The 15,863-nt window shown below is 38.3% G+C and overlaps 1 protein-coding gene across 1 annotated transcript in view; it reads right to left on the reverse strand.

Annotated features, from left to right (window-relative positions):
• PLCXD3 (phosphatidylinositol specific phospholipase C X domain containing 3) overlaps positions 1-15,863 on the reverse strand; it is a 119,584-nt gene that overhangs the window by 46,707 nt on the left and 57,014 nt on the right. The window contains exon 2 of the mRNA XM_040977676.1: positions 5,595-6,303. Coding sequence (XP_040833610.1) covers positions 5,595-6,303 — 709 coding nt within the window. The remainder of the gene's footprint in view (positions 1-5,594; positions 6,304-15,863) is intronic.

Below are 15,863 nucleotides of genomic sequence, written 5' to 3' on the forward strand. Positions count from 1 at the left end.
ATCTTGAAGAAATGGTCCCAGCTAGAGACCATTATGCTCAGTGGAAAAAGCCAATTCCAAAACGGCAAATATCACGTTCTCTGATGTAAGGCAACCTTCTTGTACAATACAAAATAAGTACACATAAGTAAACATTCATATGCATATATTCATCTAGATGGACTGTATACTGGAAACAAGTATACCAGGAATGAAGATACATTGCAGTATGCATCTCTACTCAAGTAAAAGAAGGAATCCCAATGAAACTGTTAAATATATCGTGACAATAGGATAGTATACTTTCTGCTAGTGTCTATACCTACAATGTCATGATACACTCAATTAGCAGAATGATGGACTTGTGACTTGCTGAAGGACTATACTATCATAATAACATGGTAGAAAACAGTGGGTGGGGGAGCAGAGAAGGAATTCCTGTGCCTATGGAATCATATCATGGCGAATAAAGGCCTTCTAAAAAGGCTACATACTATAGGATTCCAACTAGATAACATTTTGGAAAAGGCAAAACTATGGTGACAGTAAAAAAAAACAAAAACAAAAAAACCCAGTTGTTTTCAGGGCTCGGATGAAGGGAGAGATGAACAGATGGAGCCTGCAGGAGTTTCAGAGCAGAAAAACTACTCTATGTGTTCCATGGTGATGAATACATGTCTCGATTCATTTGTCAAAACCTACAGCACATCCAACACCAACAGTGAAGCCCAATGTAAGCTCTGTACATTGAGTGAGGAGCACGTACACCACTCTGGTGGGGATGCAGACAGTGGCGAAGGTTGTGGTGCTTGTGAGGCAGTGTGTGGAAACTGCCTACTCTTCAAATTTCAGCAGGGATCTCAACCTGCTCTTAATGGTTTTTTCTTTTTTTTTAAGAATGAATGCCTCAACATCTGTCCCAGATTAAGGGGAAAAAGATGTATGCTAAACTGAACCTAGTATCCTTGAACATTCTGCCAGATATGTTGCTGATATTATTGAACAGCATAGACGCAAACTAGCAAACCCTTCTTCACAATGGTGTTGCATATCTAAAATGACACACTTAATGGAGTGTCTGGAACAGAACAGAGAGGCAGAGGTGTTTTTTTTTTTTTCTGTGAACAAATGGAACAATGGGATTTAAATCCTGAATCAAACTTTTTTCCCCTAACTTATCTGGGTAAGTTGCTGAACACTTTCAAGGCTTAACTCCTTTAACACATATTGGCAGTAGAACCTACATTTGAGAGGACCTGAGTTTTAAATCAAATAATTCATATGATGCTGTTAATACAGCATATTAACAGAAAGCACTTAAAATAATTCATTGTTATTGCTATCATCTCAATTATTGTATAAATACTGTCTAATTTAGTTCAGCATCAATTGATTTGCAAAAAATGCACTGCTTCTTAAAAATTGTAACAGGTGGTATGACTGTATTTTAAACAACCCCAAAACACACAATAAATTAGGAAAGGACTTGACTCAAGCTGCACACCTTTTCAGGAGTGTATTAATTCTACGGGAGTGAGGTACAAAAGCTGTTTTTTTTTGAGAAACACATTAAAAATTGTTAAGAAAAAAGAATTTGTCTTTTAACATCACTAAAATGTGGAAAACACATCTGCAATATTTGGAAGTAATAGACTGAAGGCTAAGGCATCTACATCTAGGATGAATTTACCTTCCCTGAAAGCCACCAACAATAGCAAACATTTGTTAAATGCATATGCTCAGAATGTTGTTAACCCAGATGTTAGACAAGATCGGTTAATCAAATGCAGGATCTTTCAATTATGGGAATTACTAAGTGGAAAGCATATTAGAGATAAGCTAGTTCTAACTCCAAATGTTGCAAGCAAAAAGCCTTAATATCCAGAGAGGAATTCTGACAGCTGATGACTTTTCCTTAGCTCGAAAAGGATTACTCATTCTTCCTGTTGACTCCAACATTGGACTTTCTGAAGGAAAGGTGGCATTTGGTACAAAGACCAAGAGAACAATACATGACTGAATCTTCTCTGTAGGTTTCATCACTTACTAGGAAAAAAAAAAAAAACAAGCTAAGGGAAGAATGAATGCTCCTTTACTGCCTTTCAGATGTAACAAAATTGCTTTTGCAAAGCAAGACCCCGGAGTTGACAATTGCCTCTTCTAACAGGCCATTCCAGAAGCCCAGAATATGTAAAGAATGTAACAACATCCTGAACTTTAACACCACATTCAGAACACAGCTGTGCAAATAGTTAAGCAGCAAATCCTTCTGATACTTCTGACACTGAATTCTCCAGAAAATGCTTCTAGCACAAGTATAAGCATAATGGCGGATTTGACATAGGTTTGTGAACCATTTACAAATAATTTAGATGCTCCTAGAGAGGAAAAAGTTGATTCATACAATAGGATCTTCATTTCCACTTTCATTCCTCTTCTTGATCCTATTTCTTTTCAATGATGCAGCTCTATGTTTATGGATAGGTAAGTCAGAGACAAGCAAGAAGGTCTGAATAAGAGCAGATGGGTGAGCATTATTTTGCAAAATTAATTCTATGTGCTTGTAATAAATGTTATTGGAAAAAAACGAGTGCTTGGAAATATTATACTAAATCTAAACAGAATTCTTCTCTAAAATAATTGTTAGTGCCTTTTATATGCTAATATGCATTGTGACTCTCTTGAGAGAGCTACCTAGAATAGTTTCCAGCATTTTCCTGATTTGATCTCTTGGCATGAATGGCCAAAAATAGTTTAGCCATGTTCTGCAAACTCCCAAAGTGTATCTCATGTGGTATGAGACAAAAATGAAAAAATTTTCAGGAGTGGGTTTTCATTCTTGGCTTCTTCATTGACTGGCCCCTACTCAACTAAAATCAGAATTCAGTACTTGACCAGGATGCAAAATAGGTATATAACATGGATAAATGTTTCCCTAAGCACAAAACTACAGAGAATGTTCAAGATGATAGAGATCTTATGTCATGCTCATGACATGGAGTAGTGACAATGAAGTTTTCATTAAATTATCAGGATAAAGGAAAGTGCCAGAGTCACCTCTTTCAAGGACTTCTCCTGTGACTTTTGACATCTAGTATTTTTTGCAGGGGAGGGGATTCCTCAAAATGTGGGAACTTTTGGGATAACACTTGATTATCAATGTATTCTTTTCTAAGTTTATGGAAGAGGGAGTAAAATACTATTTACTGGGACAATTAGCATTTGTAGAAAGTGCTATCACATACAAACTCTTCTTGTTTTAATGGGTTCTTTGAGGGTACTAAGTAAGTTTGGGCTTAGAGATGGTGTGGGAGATAGTTAGGCAGGCGTAAGAATCTACTGAAGAATGCAGGGTTATCCCAGTAAGGGGAATAGTAGGGTTTCCATCATAGGATGTGACAGAAAGCCTAGGTCATCAGGGGAGGATAAAGCCAGAGGACCATGATAGACAAGCCTGTAATTTAATGATGAATTACCTACACTATCAGGATTATACAATCTTTCTTTCTCCTCACTTCTTCAGCAAGGCCAGAATGAAGCACAGAGCCAGATCACTGGAGACTGACCCCTGATATAATCCAGCAGTGGGAAGGCTCACAACATGAGAATGCCATTATTATTGATAGAGATCATGGGGAAGGGCTTGTGCTCATACATGTATACACTGAGGGAGTGAGACTTATTTAAAGCCTAAGAAACAGAGATCCCAGCTGATACATAAATAGCATAAGGAAACCATTGGACATGGTGGAACTCTTCTACTCCAGTTACTTATGGCTTTTGCAACCTGTCAGAAATTCCAGTAACTCCCAGATGAACTGGCTTATATTCCCAATTATGAATCATATTGCATTGTAAATTTACATTCAATACTACCCAAGTTATATCTCCCAGGCTTCTTCCAAGTTCCTGTGACTTTGTTCCCTGCCTCTGTAAACATCTCCACTATCTCTTCCACTTCCCAAGCAGACATCTTAACTCTTCCCTTCCATTCATACCACATAGCTAACTAGACACTAAATTCATCCTAATTTTCAGTTTATGCATCATCCCATTCTGTATTACTCCTCAGTTTCAAATGCATTTTTTAAATCTTGGAACTTTATTATATTCAAATGCATAATACTCCAGTAACTAAAGAATTCAACAACAAAAAGTAAAAATCACTATAGTTCAGTAGGAACACAGACAAGGACCATCAAGAACAACAAATGGAAAGATGCCAACTTCACCCAAGAAAAGTCATCATCAAGCTAGCACCTCATAAACACTCACCTTTTTCATTCCATCTATTCCCTAGACTGAATCAATTATTACAAAGATCTGATCAAAAGTCACTCTAATGTGAGACAACCTCCAAGTCCACCATTGCCAAGTTCTCTGCCAGGCTTAAAGGTTCTTTATTGTATCTTGCTTCTGTTACCAATTTTACCCACTGTTGCTTACCATGCTATATATATTTTTAAATAGGAAATGAATTTGTTAAAAATTATCAGGTATTTTACAGCATCTTAAGGAAATCTGTAACTTAGGTGTGCAATGAATAAGAAGCAAGGACCAAAACTTTATAACATCAATTTTAAGAAGTATAGATTACATCAATTATAAGCAAAAAGTGAAAGCCTGGAAAGAATTTGTTCAAGATGACATTTGTATCATCTATGCTTCAAATTAAAAACATTAGTTTGCATTTTTATCACTCATTGGAAAGCATTACAAAGATCCTTGATGATTGCTAGAGTTACACCTTATGAGCAAATACCCTTCATGTGGTTGAGATGTTACCAATGTAAGGCGCACTTCCTAGAGGGCGACCTTTCATTCTAAAGCTGCTGTGGGTAGTTTTAAGGACACAGGAGGTGGCTGGAGAACAGAATCTGAGTTTGTTTCATCCTTCATTGCTGAAGGGGCCTTAGGCAGACCATTTCATTTTCTTAACCTCATTTCCTTTTACTCTGCAAGATAATATCTACTTCTCAGTGTGGTTATGCAGAGCAAATAGAATCCGCGCACAGAGATTGTGCAAACTGCACAGATTTACATCAGGCACTATGTAAATGCAAAAAGGAGTGCTATGAGCAGAGAAACAGACATGAACTCAAAACACATGGAAACATGATCCATGTCACAAAAGGACTGGTTAAAGTCCCATCCCTGTACCTGCAGATAGGATGGTTGGAAATACGGTCTTTTCACAAATAACTGAGTTAACATGGTGCCCACTCCAGGTAGGTTTTAATCCAAAATGAACTGATGTCCTGATTAGGGGAGAGAGAAGACACGGTGACGTAAGAGAGAGACAGCAGATGATGAAATGATACAGTTACAAGACAAGGAACACTGAGCATTGTCAGCTGTCCTCAGAAAGCAGGAGAAGCACAGAACAGGTTCTGCCTCAGTCCTTGGGAGGAACCGATTGCATTGACACCTAGATCTCGGATTTCTAGCCTCTAGGAACTTGAGATCATACAGCTAGCTAGTTTTAAGCACCTGCTTTGTGGTATTTTGTTATGGAATCCCTAGGAAACCAAGATGCATAGTTCTATTACTCATTAGCTCTATTCATTTGAGTTAAATTATGGAGACATTTCCGCTGATCATCGCAAGTCACTCACCGTTCTGTGATTGTCTCTCTGAGTCCACTTGCCACACCTTTGACCACAGTGCTAGCTTTGGGGGTCAGCACCACCTGAGATATAAAAAATGAGCCCTTCTTTCTTCTCTCAGTGATGGATGCCTGAAGAAACTGGATCAGCTTTTCAGGGTCTGTGGTGTTGGCCCAGGGTGCTGGCATCATCTGCCCAGGCCATAGGAAGGGGACTTCCAGGGCCACTGGACTGTGGTAGAAAACCAACACCTGATAGTCCTTCTCCCACAGGTACTTCAAACTAACTTCCTGGGCGAAAATAGCTGGGCACATTTTGTTGCCATAGATGTCTTTCAGCATTTGGACCAGTTTTTCATGGTGATATTTCTGCATCCCATAAAAATGGTTGAAGTCCAAGAACACCACTTCCTTGTGGTGATCTGTGAGGAATGCATTGATCTCCTCAAGGCCTTCATTGACTTTGGCACTGAACAAGCCATGAGCAAAATAGAGTTCATTATCAGGATCCCTGGGCTTGGTGGAAATTCGAAGATCAAAATAACGGATACCAGCTCCTAGCTGACCAGTAAAGTTCATTGTCTGAGTGGCTAACCATTTCCTCATCAATTTTTTGGCCACAGTCCCAAACACAGAAACAAAATTCTGGACAGTTTCTGGCTGCTCAGGACCCACAGGAGAGGCTTCATCAATGTAGAAGCTGAAGGAATCATGAGAACCTAGGAGAATAACAAGGAAAAATGTGGTGAATTTTCAGGTTTTTATCTGTCACACCATCTTGCCCTATTGCAATGCCCATACCACTCCTTCAAATGAGCCAAACGTTGAGCAACATATCTTAGAGTTAATTACTGTCTCAGGATGATTCATTTTATGACCCAGTACAGAACACAGAATACAGCTCGATGTATCAAGTTGACAGTGAAATATTACAATTTCCTTTTGCTAAATATTTTAAAAATTTCTTTGAGAGGTAGAGAGATAAACAGAACATTCACTCACTGGTTCACTCCCTAAAAGCCTGCCATGATAAGGGTTTGGCCTGACCACATCCAGAAGCCAGGAACTAAATCCAGATCTTCTTACATGGTTGGAAAAAAAATAATTACTCAAGTCATTGGTACAGCTTGCTGGAGTTCATTAGCAGGAGACCAGTCAGGAGTGTGAGCCAACTTCAAATGCAGACATTCCAGTGAGATCCAGGCATCTTGATGGTCACTTAGTGGCAAATTTAAATGTTTCATATCCAGCAACATTTTAAAAACCACATATTCACCTAGTCTGGTGAGCCAAACATGCAGCATATAATCTAGGGCTGTCTTTCCATGTAGATCACCAAAGTCATCTTTCCCAAAGATTTATGGGGACTCACTACTTCCCCAGTACTTTGTCTAAGATACTCTCTATCATTTTATGTTGATTTCAAGTGTAAAAGCCTTATCTCAATGAATAAAGCTTGTTTTTTGTCCCCATCCACTGACAATTATGAATTTTTTTGAATTGTTATCTCACACTTTGGAAAAGCACAAGAGGTCAAATGTTTAGAGGAAAGGAGAACTAAGATGAGAAGACAGTACAACACTGATATTCATCACTTAACAGGGATTTATTTTGATAAGATCATGAAGTGATTCCATCATGAACGTATTAATAGCATATACTTAAACCAAAATAGCTATAACATCACTAGCTGATATGCCACCACCAGGGGTATGATTTGTTGCTATTCAGCATATGCCTATATTTAACTTCATTCCTGGCATTGTGTTTTGGCGATTGTGAACTTAGATGTGGTTTAGAATTTTTTATATTAAATAATCAATGAATTTTTCTTGCAAGTTAACACAACTGGCAATATTTAAGAACCAATTAATGGTCTGGGTCCCCTCAACAGTGAAAATGAACCTTGAAGCTCGCTTTTAAGTTTAGATTCCTCTGTTAGGAAGAATTAGGATTAATTATTTTTGTAAGTTACAAATCTACAAACTAACAACAATGTGGTGTGTTGGCCTATAAATACTGCAAAGGATTTAAAGCATAATTAGAAACTAATAAAGAAAAATGGTTTCAAGATTGAATTTTCTTTTTAAACTTTCCTTTAATTCTGGATAGGATTAATTGTGTAGCTAAAATGAAATGATCACACCCTAAGTGGTTTACGCATGATCAGAATCAGACCTTTCGTCTTTCACGACCTGGTTCCAGCACCATCTTTCCCCATATGTTACTCGGGCTCTTCCTGCAGACACCTGCACTGACTGCTTCTGCCTCAGATCCCTTGAGGCAGATGCTTTTCTAGTCATTTTACTCCCAATGCTAGCACACACGTATACACATACACACGTATTATACATATATACTTACATACACATACCTCTGATTTTACCCAAACACCCACCTTTGGTGCCTTTTTCTTGCACGTTATTTGAAGTAACTTTTTAGGGATGCAATATTTATGTCTATATTCCATGTTTGTATCTATATACATCAACATATATGTATGTGTATCTACAGATGTCCAACTTTAATAATCCGTAATAACCTCAAGATTATGAGGTTCAGATACCATGGTAGGTTGTTAGAAAAAAATACTTTCCTGAACACTAGTATTTTGATGTCCTACAGATCAAAACATTTTGGATTTAGTGAAAATGTTTCAATATTGCTAATTTGTTTAAAATAAAGAAAAATAGCCCAAATATACAGAAATGCCTTGCTGACTACCTGAAACTGTGTGATCTATTCATTTACTCTAAATGAGTAAAGGTGGCAACTGAAATTCAGCATGGGCAAATTTCCACAGGCCTATAAATTACTACATATTGATTCATTAATTGCTATTCAGTTGACTATTAAATGAACAAGTCAATCTATGCTGCAGTTCACTATACACAGACATGTTTAAGAAATAATGAGTTTGAGTTATAATTAAATGATCCAAGATTAAAATAAATAAACATTTCTTCGAAACAAAATTTGAAGATGCTCATTTCCAAGCATGTGGAGTAGGGTAGATGAAAATAATTGATTACTTCTGTACTCTTGTAGAAGATATAATTGGAAGCGCACAGAAAGGGAATCGGGTGTAATTTAATTTTGTTTTTCTAGAAAGAAGTGGTCTTTGTTACCCATATGCCTTTGACTTTAGCTTATTGTATGGTCATAATAAATACACACAATTCTAAAGGCAAAAATAATCAACTACTTTGAACTCTCATGAAACAATGTTATTTCTAGATTGCATTATCTGTTGACATGCAAAGAATTTTATTAAGATAAAAACTGAAATTTTAAAAGCAGACAGGAAACAGGAGGAAAAACCAACAGTACTTCTATCAACATTCACCCTGCATAGGCAACCCCATGGCATGTGCACAGGAGCCATGTGGAATGGTGCCCTATGAAGGGGCTTCACACTTTAGATATTGTTTGAATCAGAGACCTTTTTTTGAGACTGTTACAGCTGAAGGGAGCGGCTACTGGCAGCTAGTGGGTTAGGACCAAGTTTTGTGTGAGAATATTCTCTTAAAATCAAACAAATTGAGTGCCTATAGCATGCAAGAAACACATAAATGGTACATGTGAGCACAGGTGGGATTGTGGCTGAAAATTAAATTAATAGCATTTATTAAGGGAATAAAAGTCTGTTTAATCAAGTGCCTGTTATGTCCCATTTCCTTGTACATTTAAAGATTGTGAAGACATTAAGTATTCACTACACACCATACATTAGCTCAATGACATACAAATAAAGCACATATATGATCGTTTGGGACTCTGTCCTTGTAGAATTCATATCACAGTGGAGAGGCAAGAAAACCCACCACGACCACAAAGTTTGCTGAATGCACAGATCTATACTGTATCTTTTGATACTAGAGGGGAAACTCAATTGGGCATGGAGGGAATTCAGGGAGGAGGACAGGAAATCTCCGAGCCTATGGAACTGTATCATAAAACAATAATAAAGTCAATTACTCCAAGGCATCTCCTCCCACAACAGGTTTATCCTGATGACAGGTACCTAAAACACAGCATCAACAGCAGCCCCTGAAAGGAAGGCAATGAGGATTCAGTGTCCAGTACAGTTACGTGCATGACAAGGGAAAGGAACAAACCTGGGAAGGAGGTGCAGATGCCACCCAGGGAGCATTTCTGATCCATCTCTGTTAGCTCATTGCATGAAATACTGATCTCCATTCCAGCTCCTACCCATGACCGACTGATCCCCTGGAGACCATCTGGCATGGCAAACCCAGAGCATCAGGAAGCCCTGAGTATCTGTAACCACAGGGGTAACCCTGATTTCTTGGGCAAACAGATGAAATAGCCTTGAGAAAGGGAGAGGGAACACTGGATAAAACCAAATCCACTTTACAGAAACCAGCTATTCTGAAAGAAAAATGGCTGTGTCTTTTTCTCTTAGAAGAAAATGAACATGAAACATGGAAAATAAATAGTGCAATTATTAAATACTCTGAGATTTGAGAGCCAGGATTTGAAAGCCCAACTATTTAGTTTTGTCCTTGCATGTCTGGAACTATTTGTTTTCCTTTTATGAATAATGAGAATCTGAAATAACACACATTACCCTTAATCATGTTTGTACAGAAGAAACATCTCCTTGAAATACAAGTCTTTGATTCTCCGATGTGCTCAGAAAACAGTACTTCCTGCCAACAGTTCTTTTTCTTATCAGGAAAGGAATTGAGTTTGGGGAATATTCCTTTCCTCTTTCCTTCCAGTTTCTCTCTCCTTCCAGATTTGAGATTTGAGGATAGAGAACACATCTTCTCTTACTTCCAGCACTGAATCAGAAATGCAGTAATAAGAAATTGTCTATGGAACCAGTGCACGTGTCCTGGCTGGCCTCTAAAAACTAGGAGATAGTTACATGAAGGGATCTATCGCCACACACACGATTTATACAATCATGCTAACGATCTAGAGTATCAATTACAAATAGACATAATATGTATCAGATTACGTTATGAATATATTTACATAGTGCTATAGTCTTCAAACATTGTTTACATAATTGCATCCTGTATTTACTAATATGAGTCTTCTAATTTGCATTTGATTTTCCTCTCATAAAAATTATATGATAATGAACTCATTTTCTTATAACAAATTCTTAGGCATTCAGTAGTATCATTTCTTGGGTGACATTAGCTCTTTTTCCTCCTCTACTTCACTCCTTTTCTCATCTCAGTCAAAACTCTCTTAACGGGAGCAAAGGATAGACGGGTGCTGTGGAGGTCACGAGGGATGTGTGGGTAACGACAGTGCCCAGGAACTTATGCACTAATCATTTCTTACTATGATCCTCTTCCATTCATGAAACATTTATCTGTTCTACATAATTTGTTTTCTTCTGTTTTTAAAATTGTTAATTGCTTCAAAGTTTTTATTATTATGCATATATTCTCATACATGGACTATATAATGAAGACTAGCATATTGGGCAGTGAAGACACATTGCAGTATGCATCTCTATTCCCTAGTAAAAGGAGGACTCAATAACACTGGTAAATACACCTTGACAATGGAATATCAGACTTCCTACCATTGCCTAGACCTACAATGCCATGGTAAAGGGCAGAATATTGGACTTGTGACTATTGCTGAAGGACAATCCTATCATAGTAATATAGGGGGAAAAGCAGAGTGGGGATAATGGGGAGGCGGGAATCCCTATGCCTACAACACTGTATCATGGAAAACGATAAAACTATTTTTTTTAAAAAAACATGTAATACATGCATGTTTTCTAGAGTTCATTGTAATATTTTGACATGTATGCAGCACATACTAATAAAACCTGGTAATAGCCTTTGCTTTTTAGTACCTTATCTTTTATTTATGTTTGAAGTCTGAAAACTTCTGCCTTCCGGTTTTTTATGCAGTTAGGAATATCAGTACGCTATTATGTGTTATATCTTGTTCCTTAAATAGGACTACTTTTAGTAGTCACTATCTAATCTCTCTATTCTCCTTTCTTTCCAGTTCATAATCGCTATTCAAAGTTCAAATTCACATTGGCTTCCACACATAATGGAAAACATGCAGGGCTTGCCTTTATATAGCTGGCTAATTTCACTTGACATAGTGACTTCTAGAGCATTCATTTTGCTGGAAGTCTCAGAAATGCATTCTTTTCATGGTCCAACAATATCCCACTTCATATATTTTCTTGATCCATCAGTGGTCAATTAGGCTCAGTCTGTATCTTCACTATTATGAACCACCATCCCCTAAATCCTGGATGCAAGGATGTCCTTCATGACCCGATTTCCCCTACCTCCTTTCCCTTCCCACCTAGATACATGATTCCGCCTCACCTCTCCCACCACTTCCTACCTTGGTGCTGCACAGCTCTTATTTTCATTCTTGCCAGTCCTTATTCATGCCTGTTGGCCATTCAGGAGTTAACTCAAAGATCCCCACTCCGGATACTCAAAGACAATATCATTATCAGTACCCTTCAAGTTAACTCCTTTAAGCACACAGACATAAATGCACCTCAAACAATTGTTTTACTTCTCAAAAAATTTTTAAACAGCCTTTTTTATTATAGCAGAATATTTGTATTTTGTTACTATGAACTGTTCAAACTAGATTTAAAATATGATAAAATATGCACTCTATGTTTACTTTTGGTCTCTCTGGGGGGGAAATTGTGAGTATTGGAATGATATCCCATGACAAATTATTTTGAAATAACCCAAATTAAGATAAAGACAAATATTGCAATACAGGGCCTGGCACAGTAGCCTAGCAGCTAAAGTCCTCGCCTTGCATGAGCTAGGATTCCATATAGGCTCCGATTCTAATCCTGGTAGCCCCATTTCCCATCCAGCTCCCCGCTTGTGGCCTTAGAAAGCAGTTGAGAATGTCCCAAAGCCTTGGGACCCTGAACCTGTGTGAGAGATCTGGAAGAGGCTCCCAGCTCCTGGCTTTGGATTGGCCCAGCTCAGGCCATTGTAGCTATTTGGGGAGTCAATCAATGGATGGAAGATCTTCCTCTGTCTCTCTTCCTCTCTGTATATCTGATTTTCCAATAAAAATAATTTTTAAAATTGCAATTCAGTAAATTCTGCCATAAATTATTTTCCATTCATTATAGGATATGTTTAATTTGAAAATTAACACTCAATCATATAAAAGTGCAAGTAATTTAAAAACTTTGCTTAGTTCAAAGTTAATTCTATGCCAACCAAGAAAATACTTCAGAGTGAAAACAATCACACATTCTGTGAAATCTAAGGAATTATTGTGAGCAGGCTTAGACTCCGTGTCAGCCCAAGCTGAGCAAGAGAATATTGGGACCATCCTGATTTTTGCAATGAACTTAGAATTCATTCAAATAAAGTGAGTAAAAAATATTGAATATCTGCAATGTAGAGGGAAACATGCTAAGGAATCATGAGATAAAGTAAGACCATCTCTGGCACCAATCAACTTCTGAATTATAAATTATCCTTTTACTTTCTCATTATTTGAATAGTTAACATTCTTGAATTGCTCCTTCTTTAGTTTATAAGAAAGTTTTCTCTTTTCATGCAAGTTAGGCAGTGACTTGCTGATGAGGTAAGAGAAGAGTTTTTAAACTCCCATGAGGCCAGCCTAATTCTTAGTATTAAGTATAATAATTTCTGGGGCCCAGCACAATAGTGTAGTGATCAAAGTCCTCACCTTGCACAAGCTGGGATCCCATATGGTCGCCGGTTCTAATTCCAGCGGCTCCACTTCCCATCCAGCTCCCTGCTTGTAGCCTGGGACCGCAGTTGAGGATGGCCCAAATCCTTGGGACTCTGCACCCACGTGGGAGACCTGGAAGAGCTCCTGGCTCCTGGCTTCAGATTGGCTCAGCTCTGACTGCTGTGGCTCACTTGGGGAGTGAACCATTGGAAAGAAGATCTTCCTCTCTGTCTCTCCTCCTCTCTGTATATTTCCCTTTTCAATAAAAAGAAATAAATCTTTTTAAATAGTAATTTCTGTACTTCATTATATGGAAAAATTTTAAAGTCTCCTATTGTAAGAATACATAAAAATATTTTGATAACATTTTAAAATTTTCAGTTGCCCTAGTCAGAAACTAAAGGTTCCAAGTGTGAAACAAGATGAAACAAAAACAAGGGAAAGAATTCAGTGGGTAAGTCAGTAGGCACGACATGAGTTATTTGAAGCAAAAGCCTATAGCCTTTTTTTTAAAATGGGTACATAGTGGGGAAAAAAAAGCTACCAGGAGAGGAACAAGAAACTTCAGTGAAGGGATTCAGAAGGATTCAGCCATCCAGAAACAAGCCCATGGAATGGGATCAGAAGGAATGAAGGAATGAATTTTGTGGTCACTCTTACAACCTTCTTAGGTTACTTTCAATAATCAAATCCAACTATTTAACTTGGTAGCAAAGACGTTGATTCATGAATTTGATCATAGTCAGCCTCACTGAGACAAGGACAAAATGAGGGATGCTAGAGAGGTCTAGAGAGAAAAATATTTTGATACGCTAGACATTTTTGGCTCTGCTATGGTTTGAACAAGTCTTGGTTCTATAATTCATGCATCCATTTAAACCCCAACCTGATGGTACTAAAGAGGGCAGAAGCTTAACCCAGTTGTGGTGTCTCGGATGGGTTTAAGATCATTGAGAATATGCATTCAAAAGTTAAGGTAGACCTAGCCTCCCCCTCTCTGCCTCTTGCCTTGCCATGTGCTTTTTGCTTTACGTTTGCTTCACCATCCAATGACATCATCACCACAATCAGACAGAGGCAGCTCTCTGATCTTGAGTGGGGAGCAAAAGCCCAAGTAAAAGTTCCTGCCAGTATCCAGGGATGGGTATTTAGGTGTAGTATTGAGAAACTGAGGAACACAGAGTGAAATTTAGGCTTCCTTATTCTGAATCCACTTTGAACTGTAATATAACTTTCCTTGTATCGCTCACAGGATGTTTAATGAATTACATTGACTTTGAACAAACCTAAACTTCTAAACAAGGAACATTAGCCTCATGTTGACTTCAGGCGCAAAGAGGGTGGGTCTCAGATCAGCTTCTGCTTTCGGAATTGGAATCAAATCCAAGAGCTGTGTTCAGAAGCAGATGGGAGCCAGTGTGGAGTACAGGCCAAGTGAGTGCAATGTTCCAAACAGCCAGATTCACTCAGCATCCTCTTTTGCTAAACAGTGACACAACCCAGCATATGGCAGGATGGACATGTACGCGGATTTCAAAGAAACATACTAGCTTTCAAATGTGAGAGCTAATTCTGTGCAGTAGCTTTCCATGAGAAAAGAGATTTGATAGATTGAAAAAGTTCAAGACCATCATGTTCTTTTGTTCATGTCTAAGACCTCTGCCATAGGATGACTTGGATCTTAACTCTAAAAGACAAGAGTACCATGGAGTGCAGGTGTCAAAGCTAAGCCTCCGCAGAGGCTCAGACAGAGCAGTAGACAGCATACACAGGTGCACATGGAGGATATGGCAGTCCATGGGAACCTACAGAAGACACCTGGCATCACGACAGAGGACAGAACAAATCAATCCACTACCCCAGCCATGTGTTGGCAGTGCAAACCTGGGCAAACAGAAACTAAGCTGGACCATGTCAACCAGTGGATTCTGCAGCAATTTCATCTTGCTTGGAATGGCGAGATTGGCAGCAATTCATAACTGTTGAATTAACAAAACCACTTGAGCAGGACCCTTGAAGCATGCCCCACATTGGCAACCTGAGATGGGTGGGAGGCTAGGTGGGGCTTCTCCCTTTATCTCCCTCCCTCTTTGCCCTCAGTTACAAGGGGGGAAAAAAGCAATAATGTGGAAACAATAATACACACTTTCCTGTAGCCCTTGACCCTTTGTGTCCTAATCATCTATATAAAGATTGTCAAACATTAAAAAAAAAATTTTTTTTTAAAGACAAGAGTAAATACAACTTTTTCTGGGCTTGAAGGAGGTTCCATTATCCTTACTCCAGTAAGCCCCAGAGTACCAAACATGATAAATCCACCTTTTGTGAAGATGAAAAGCATGCAAGCAGAGATGAGCTACCAATTAATTCAGTGTGAACACAGATATTCCCCATGACTACTTAACATTGTGGTCATGTAGACTTTGACAAGAACAATGGCAGTGATGTTTGAGGATGATCTGGTGGATCTCCTTCCTTCTCAAACTTGTGGTGAACATGAGTATGGCTGATTTTTCTCTGTAGGCATACATCCCCGGTATTTCAAGGTAAACAAAAAGTTAAACTGTATCTGTAA

Source organism: Ochotona curzoniae, unplaced genomic scaffold (genome assembly GCF_017591425.1).
Source record: "Ochotona curzoniae isolate NIBS_2020 unplaced genomic scaffold, NIBS_Ocur_1.0 contig_2754, whole genome shotgun sequence".
NCBI classification, from domain to species: Eukaryota; Metazoa; Chordata; class Mammalia; order Lagomorpha; family Ochotonidae; genus Ochotona; species Ochotona curzoniae.